General features: G+C 42.7%; 1 protein-coding gene across 3 annotated transcripts; it reads left to right on the top strand.

Moving 5' to 3' along the window:
• Positions 1 to 1,385: 1,385 nt before the first annotated feature.
• LOC109751625 (uncharacterized) lies at positions 1,386 to 5,631 on the top strand. 3 transcript variants are annotated; one of them, XM_073510617.1, is made up of 7 exons: positions 1,386 to 1,801; positions 1,913 to 1,982; positions 2,402 to 2,492; positions 3,682 to 3,894; positions 3,977 to 4,087; positions 4,183 to 4,251; positions 5,010 to 5,631. In XM_073510617.1, the coding sequence occupies exons 4-7, from the start codon at positions 3,856 to 3,858 to the stop codon at positions 5,076 to 5,078; spliced, it is 288 nt and encodes a 95-aa protein (XP_073366718.1). In that variant the 5' UTR covers positions 1,386 to 1,801; positions 1,913 to 1,982; positions 2,402 to 2,492; positions 3,682 to 3,855; the 3' UTR covers positions 5,079 to 5,631. The 3 variants fall into 2 exon arrangements, 2 of the variants coding, with proteins under 2 accessions (XP_073366718.1, XP_073366719.1); XM_073510618.1 differs by having other exon boundaries at positions 1,418 to 1,801; positions 2,402 to 2,496.
• Positions 5,632 to 8,992: the final 3,361 nt, after the last annotated feature.

The following is an 8,992-nucleotide window of genomic DNA, read 5'->3' as shown; positions in this document are numbered from 1 at the left end:
ACTTTGTCAAATCCAAATGTCCTAAACCTAAAGTCAAACTCGGCCCCACCAATTTGATTCATCCGGCGCCACCGAGTTCACTTGACATAGCCACTGCCAGAAACCCTAATCAGTTCGGTCTCACCGATGGGATCTTGGTCTCACCGAGATGGGCTTGCAAACTCTCTGTTGCCTGTTGCAACTATTTCGGTCTCACCGAAATAGGCAGTCGGCCCCACCGAGTTTGCTTGACCAACTCTTCTTATTACTAAAATCGGTCTCACCGAGTTTGTGTAATCGGTCAAACCGAGATGAGGTTTTACCCTAACCCTAGCTCATCAGTCCCACCCAGTTGATCATGTCGGTACCACCGAAAAACCTAATGTTCACATTTTGAACTGAATCGGTCTCACCGAGTTCACCTATTCAGTCTGACCGAGTTGGCTCAATTGTGTGTAACGGTTAGATTTTGTGTGGAGGCTATATATACCCCTCCACCCACCTCTCCATTTGTGCGAGAGCCATCGGAACGTGCCTACACTTTCAGCATACATTTATCTGAAAACCACCTACTCATGTGTTGTGACCAAGACATTCCAATCCAACCACAAGAATCTTGATCTCTAGCCTTCCCCAAGTTGCTTTCCACTCAAATTATCTTTCCACCATAGCCAAATCTGTGAGAGAGAGAGAGTTAAGTGTTGGGGAGACTATCATTTGAAGCACAAGAGCAAGGAGTTCATCATCAACACACCATCTATTACCTTTTGGAGAGTGGTGTCTCCTAGATTGGTTAGGTGTCACTTGGGAGCCTCCGTCAAGATTGTGGAGTTGAACCAAGGAGTTTGTAAGGGTAAGGAGATCGCCTACTTCGTGAAGATCAACCCAAGTGAGGCAAGTCCTTCATGGGCGATGGCCATGGTGGGATAGACAAGGTTGCTTCTTCGTGGACCCTTCGTGGGTGGATCCCTCCGTGGACTCGCGCAACCGTTACCCTTCGTGGGTTGAAGTCCCCACCAACGTGGATGTACGATAGCACCACCTATCACTACTAGAAATCCACATTTTACCTAGAGCCAACCTCTTTACCTAGAGCTCATTAGCGAACTCAAGGGATAGAAAAGAAATGAACAGGACCCTCTAGGGAAAGATGTCTTTCCAGCCAAAAAAATAGAAAACTTTCCCTAGGGTGGTGCCACGTACATACCATCGAAGCCAAAAAAGACCGAGGAGATGCCCTCGATGTGGCTACGTAGATTGCCTCCCGCGCTCCTTTATCGACACAGTGCGCCAAGTTTTTCCTCTCGCACAAGTTGGGCCCACTGATCAGTGAGAAAAGGAAGGGAAAAAGGGCGCGTAGAAGATTTTTTTGGCTAGGTCCCTCCTTCACGCTTCATCCATACCCCAAGCGCTGCCAGACTAAAAAAATCCCCTCTTCTATCCCCGCCCGCCCCGCGCCGCCGCGACCTGCTCCGCCCCGTGCCGCCGCGACGTGCTTCGCCCCCGCGCTGCCATGCTCCGCTGCGCCCCGGCCTGCCCCGCTCCGCTGCGCCTCGGCCTGCCCCGCTCCTCTGCACCCCGGCCCGCCTCCTCGTCGCGCCCCTTCTTTCCCCTGTACTGGATCGGTGACATTCGCGACGGGCGTGGTGGCCATGGCCACGCCGGCCGGGGTGACGGCGTCGTGCCGACCGTGGTGACCGCATCCGCGACGCCCTTAACTCTGCTGACTGGGTCGCCCTTTGGACGTGGAGACGGTGCCGCCCCCGCTGATTGGACGAGCACCCGATCTGCTCTGTTCTACGCAACTGCTTCTGTCCAAAAGGTTGTCTCTATTTCTCTTCCCCTCTAGTTTAGAAAGATGTTTGATTGCTGGCTTAGATAGTTGTACTTGTGTATGTCTAGCAAAATTCTGAAACTGTTGTTTTGGTTTTAGCATCCGAAGGAAGCAGTAGGTGGTGCACTATCCAGTACATGTGGACGTTGTTCAGTATCTTCTCCAGCAGGTGGGGTTTTCAGTTTAAACATCTTGGTTAAAAAGTGTATGGAAGGTCATAGGAATAGAAGAAATTTCTAGCAAAAGAAGAAACAGAAGAACTGATTGATATGGAGATGCACGAACACATGAATGACAGAATGCAATAGCTTCATTGAATTTGTTCATAGCTACTGCAATTGCATGGATGATAGAAACAATAGCTTCATTGATTACTATATATGCTCGTGTTAACAGTGGTCAGATTACTGCATTTTTACGATTGCTGTATCTACATGAAACTGTGTGTACGTTTTACCATTGTTGTTTAGTTATCCATATGAAAGCTAGTAGCCGCAATTGTTGGGCTTTTCCACCCCAGTCTCTGTTTTATGTTATGAATAAATGGAAGTCCTCTAACATTCTTCATTGGTTTTCTACATTTTTCAGAAACTAACAAGTGTCGGGTGTAGTTTGCTTGAAGAAAATTTCCCTGCTCGTGGCATCGAAGCAACAGAGAAGAAAGGCATTGCTAAATCAAGTAGGTATTATGATTTCTTCTTTCCATGAAAACTATGTTGATTAATGCATTTTTCACTTGTATGATGTGGGAATGTGGGGTTATTTTTTGTTGGTGATGAGTGGTTTTCTATTTTAGTGTGTATGATGCATTCATTTTTTGTTGGGATGCGACTCGTGATCGTAGCAATTCATTTTATTTCAGATTTAAGTACAAAACCAAACCATGTCTTTGGATGCTCAACGTAGCTGGATGTATAGTGGGTGGAAGGATAATGGAAGGCATTCTGATGAGTGGATACGCAATACAAATGCTTTTGTGAACCATGTTTTTGAGGGTGTCCGTAGTGCCAAGTTTGAAGTTTCTTGTCCTTGCTCAAAATGTTGCAATGGTAGTAGAAGAACAAAACAATTGATGACCTCTCATCTTTGTCAATGGGGGTTCATGCCCAACTACTTTAGATGGACTGCACATGGGGAGCATCATGTTCATGTAGATAGAGTGGAGTCTGTCAACACTGATTGCTTAGAGGACATGTTGTGTGACTTTGGGGATGCAATGCATGTCGATAATGTAGACGAGGAGCCAACACCAGATGCCAAAGCTTTTTATGCCATGTTGTCAGCTGTTAGAGACCCACTCCATGAGTTCACCCAAACCTCACGCTTTGCTACTGTTACACGCTTGATGGGAATTAAGTCACAATACAATTTGTCAGGCGACTGCATAAATAGTTTACTGTAACTTTGGCAAGATACACTCCCACAAGGCAATAAAATGCCATCAAGCTTGTATGAGTGCAAGTGTATCTTAGCTGGTTTGAAAATGCCACTCCTGAAAATAGATGCATGTGTTAACCATTGCATGATATACTATAAGGATAGAGAGAAAAATTGAAGTGTGATTTCTGCGGTGAAGAAAGATATAAGGTAGTTAACAATGACTGCCCAAATAAGAAGCGTAAACCCATCCCTGTCGTTCGAAAGGGCAGAAGACCATCAAGTGTATTGACATGCCTTCTGAAAAGTAACCATCCCGGTATTCTGGATTATGATGGTGCGAAGGTGGTTGCAACGGAGTGGGAGCATTATCATGCGGTGAAGGACACAAATGGTCATTCTGTTGCAGACAAAATTGAAGATGCTTTTTGGGTATTAACTATTTAAATTGCTATTTTTTGTATTAAACCATCTATCAATTCTCATTGCAGCTAAGGTACAAGTATGAAGATGCATACTCAGAGAAGGTGAGAGCTACTGGTACATCTTCAGCAGCCTTGAAGCGTCGTCGAGCTGAAGAAATTGAAGATGTGCGTCAAAAGGAGTCCGAGAAGACTCGAAAAGCAGAGGCTTATGCCAACAATGTCTTGTCATGGGGTGTTGGGATGTACGAGCACTGCAATGTGATACAAAAGTTTCTTCAGGTGCTGGTTATACATTCCATGTTTATCAATAAATTTGCTAGCATTTGAAAGTAACCACTATGTGAATTTTCTTTTTTTGCAGACTTTGGCAACTAAGCAAGGAGTGCCTATTGGAGAAATACCACTGCCGCCGGTTCCACCTCCTTTTCGTTCGCTTTCTCCTCCTGGATCTCCACAACGATCTACCATCCAAGTATGTAATCATCCATCTCAAGCAAACACACACACACATTAATACATTTAAAGCATGATAAGGGTTACTTCTAAAACCTGGCTCTTCTTTTGCAGATTCTAGAAAATAGCAAAGAATCGCCAGCTTTGTGTGCTCAACAAGAAACAAATCCGAGCTCTATTAATGTATGTATTTCTCAAACTGATCTCAAATGATACAAATAGTAATGGTCTGTTCGTTGTGACCTTCCAGGGTTAAATAACTTAGTAAGAGGGGTATATTGAACAATGCATGTTTGCCTTCTTTTCTCTTCAGAAGAGAATGTTAGAGCTGTTTGTAGTATAATTTGTTGATTGGGATAAAACGCGAATGCAATGCACCATAGGGTGCTTCAAACATAGGAGTACATATTGTTGTTTCTGTGTGCAAATAATAGTTTCACATGGCTATTGTTGGTAGTAAATGTTTTTCCTTCCTTCAGTATACTCTTTGGTCTCATTTATTTGTACAAAAACAACAAGTGAACTGATTCAGAACGATGCAACGTGTGTAGTTGCATTACTTATGTGTGTATGGATAAGTTGAGAGATACCTATTCACATACTTGTGACAATATGAATGCTTATGTGATGTGTGATGCTAGCATATGTGGTGCTGGATCATTTGGGATTAATGTTGATTAATGGGGCTGTGTGAGGATGCTGGAGGGATCATAATATTTCTTTGTCCAATTGTCCAGTTTATAGTTGTTATGCTGCCAAAATTTATACCAGATTTTTCATGCCTTTGTTCTAATTACTAGAAATAGGAAATTCTGTTTAGACTTTGTCGACTTGATGTAACTCACTAATTTGCATTGGAACACAGAGTTGAGTGTAGTTCCTCTAATAAGTTCTTATTGCCATGTTCCAGCCTTTGAGAATTTGCGAATCTTTCTTTTCAGGAACATGTTACTGCCGCAAGTGTTCCTGCTGTAGACGATGAAGGGATGTTTGGGGGATTTTTCAGTTAGTCTGGAACCGGTGCACTAAGCCTATCGCTATTGAGCAGTCAGTTGGTTCCTTGATGTTCTTGGATGTACAGTGCATGGAGTAACATTTTGGTGCATGTATAGTTAACATGCTAGTACTCCCTCCGTTCGGAATTACTTGTCTTGGAAATGGATGTATCTAGAGCTAAAATACGTCTAGATACATCCATTTCTATGACAAGTAATTCCGAATGGAGGGAGTACATGTTATGTAATGTAGGGAACTCTAGTTAACCTCCACCCCTGAGATCACAAGCAAGGGCGAGGGGATCCTCCTGAGATCGGAAAAAGTCCAAAACAAACATTGAATTTGTAGGGGAAAGCTAAACCAAACCCCGAACTCTCAATCCCTGAAATCAGCACACCAAACTCTCTAATCCTGGTCTATTTTAAACCTTCAGAGGATTCGCCGGGATTTGCTGAATTAGGCCGGCCCAGTAGCGCAGTCGCTCACGCGCGCGTACTAATTTGTTTTTTCTTAGATTTTTTCTTTTACGTTTTCTTTTCTTTTTAAATTTTTACACATGTCTAATTTCTCCCAGTACCGAATGTACATTTTTAACGCACACAATAAATATTTGGTAAACTTTTGATATTTTCAAATACATTATGGACATTTTTTATTTAACTATTTTCAAAACTTTTTTGAATACATGGTCATATTTTTCCAAATACATGTTATACATTTTATTAATGAAAATAAACATTTTATAAAACTACACGAACACTCTTTTACATGGTTCAACATTTTTAAATTTGCATACACTTTTTTCAAACACATGTCACGTATATTCTGTTAAGGTTATGACACATTTTTTTACAACACGCAAACTTTTTTTTACATTGTACAAATAGTGTTCACACTTTAAAATTTTGTTCAAGTTTCAGAAAAAATTTATGTTACAAAAAGTGTTTGCACTTTAAAATTTTGTTCTGGTTTAAAATGTTTATGTTTCAAAAGGTGTTCTCTTTTTCTGAAAGTTGTTGGTTTTTTAAAAGTATCCGTAATTTTCAAAAACGCACTTTATAAAATGTTCGAAGATTTCAGAAGTAAATACGTTTTCAATACTTATTTTCCCCTAAAAAAGGTTTTCAAAGTTCGACTCTTTGGTTTCAAATTTAATATTTTCGGCCTCTTATTATGTAAGTCATATTCATCTGGTGTAGTGGCTAACCAAATCAGGTACACCCTGCCAGGTCCCAAGTTTGACTCCACGGCATGTTTCTCTTTTGGAATTATTACGTCGCGCATTAAGAAACAGAAAGAAATAATTTTTACGGTGCGTGATAAGGAAAAAACTCGATTTATGTCTGGTGGGCCGGCCCAGTCCAGTGAGCAGCCAATAATCCGAAACATTTTTTAAAAACATTATTTACGCCATAATTTATGAAATTCCAAAAACATTATTCAAAAAATGTGACACAATTCTGAAAATCCGAAACATTTTTCATAGCATGTGAAAAACTGTTGGAATTCTGAACATTTTTCGAGAATTGTGATTTTTTTTGAAACCGCGAACAGTTTTTTAAATGCGAATAGAATTTCAGAATTACAAATATGTTTTCAAAAACACAAAATGATTTGAATTCGTGCCGAAAATATAAAACAGGAACATATTTTAACTTCTGGACAATTTTAGAAATGTGCGAACATTTTTTAAACTTCATGAATTCTTTTTGTGTTATAGTGGGCCGGCCCAAATTCTTGTCCGTGAGAGTAGCTGGTTATCCCGGCCGGGATTGTTTTATTCCCGGTGTGCCAAACAGGTCTAGGGTCGAAAATAGACCTGGATTACAAGTTTAGAGTGCCAATTTCCGGGATTTAAAGTTTAGGGTTTGATTTAGCTTTCGTCTATAACTTTAAGGTTTATTTTGAACTTTTTCCTCCTGAGATCACCAGCAACCCACCCCGACCGGTAAAAAAAAAGCCCATCCACCCCTCCCACGATCCCCTCATCGCACCTCCCTCGATCCCCGAACTGCATCACACCGCCAGGGCCGCCTCCCACCCTGGCTCGCGCCGCCGGCGAGCCCCGGCCAACCGCCCCGCCGCCGCCGGGCCCTTGGCCACCAACTGCCCCGCCGCCGGCACCCCCACCTCCCACCTCCACCCACTCGCCGCCCTCGCGCAACTTCCCAGCGCGGAGGCGCCCCAGGCCACCAACCCCACCCCCGCCGGCACCGGGCCAGGTGACGCGCGCCGCCGTCAACCAGGATCCCGCGCCACCGCCGGGCCCCGGCCACCTCCCGCGCCGCTGTGGGGCCCCTCCCCTGCTTCAACCACGAATCCGGCCGCCGTGCGCACCCCGCCCTGGGATCCATTTACCGCCGTCTCCGGATCCGGCCACCGCGACGGCGTGCCTTCCACAGCGCGCTGCCGCCCCGGATTCACAACAGCGCTGCTGCCCGCCTTCCCCATCGCGCTGCTGCCTTCTCCCACCGCACGAGTCGCGCCACCAGCCCCTCTACGCTCTGCCGCAGATGACGGCTGCACCCACCGGCGAGGGTCGCGCACCAGCTACCGGCCTCGCGGCCCCCCTCCACTAGCCCCGGCCACAGGCCCGCCTCCGCCACCGAGCGCTTGTCTCCCTCAACCTTCCTCTGCGCGATGAACGCCATGGACGGGAGCTTTTGTGAGCTCAGTGGATTCCTGCGCGGCGATGCAGTTCAAAAAAAATACGGATAGAAGTTCGATAAGGCTGCAGTGCTATGGTGTCGTTGTTGTATTTGCCTCGTTCACTTTGGTAAAAAAAGATTGTTATTTGTTCAGTACAGGTGACAAAAAAGAACAACTTTGTTGTTCAGTGCAGAGTGCCAATGAACAACAAGTTCATTTCTTGCCCTCTTTTCTGTTTTTAAGTAGGAATGATGATTTTAGATGCAAAAGAGAAAAACGTAGGAAATATGATTTCTTCATGGAAAGTGTATGGTAGTTGTGTGTGCGCGTGTTTTGTATGGGTTTGTGTGATGGGTGTATTCATTCATGTGTGAAAGGAAGAAGAATTCATATATGAGATGAGGAAAAAGTTCAAAAAAATGTAACAAAAACAAGTTTATGCGTGAAAAAATCACTTATTCTCTTTGTACGAAAAAATACACACAGAAGTTCAAATTTTAAAAGTAGAGCAGTACGATATCTATAAAAAATTCAGATTTTTCATGTTACAAAAGGATAACGTCATTTTGGCATTTTATAAAAAAGCTTATAAAAGACGATGAATTTGAAAAAAAAATTGTCTATATGAAAATTTTCCCTAGGATTTTTCCTGTGACACTATTTTTGTATGTTGCTACCAAGCTTGATGATGTATTGTTGTGCTACACTTGATGATGTATTGGTTGTGCACGTAGCACACGAAGTGTATGTGTGTTGTTGTGCGTAATTTTCTTGAATTTTAGTAGCATGCAAAGTTCATGTTTCTGAAATTCCTAAGTTCACGTGTGCCACATATACTTAAGAAATTCATCAATGAAAAAAGGACCGCCTAGGCCATTTCACCGACAACAAAAAATGCATAAAAATCTCGCGAGACAAAAAAAACTTCACAAGATATAACATAGTTAGTGTTAACTTAAAAAGTGGCATATCGTGTGTTAGAAAACAAAAATCAACCGCTAAGATTTCAGTGAAAAAAGAAACTATAGAAGTTCATATAATGATCCCGAGAGAGTTCAAACTATGTATGCGTGTGCAAACTTTGTTGCCCTCCATCTGTTTAATAAAAAATTCCAACAAAAGAGCTCGAAAGAAATTCTCGTTTATTAAAAAAAAGCTAAGCTAAGGCACTACTTTCTCGTATGTGAATGAGATGTCATCTAAAATAGGATATACAAGAAATTGCTCGTGTTTCTTTTTTTAAAATATTGGATTTTTCTCGTTTAAAAAATAACCAATT

This window comes from Aegilops tauschii, chromosome 3 (genome assembly GCF_002575655.3).
Source record: "Aegilops tauschii subsp. strangulata cultivar AL8/78 chromosome 3, Aet v6.0, whole genome shotgun sequence".
Taxonomy (NCBI): domain Eukaryota; kingdom Viridiplantae; phylum Streptophyta; class Magnoliopsida; order Poales; family Poaceae; genus Aegilops; species Aegilops tauschii.
Note: the sequence above shows the minus strand (reverse complement) of the source record. Positions and strands in the feature narration are given on the sequence as shown.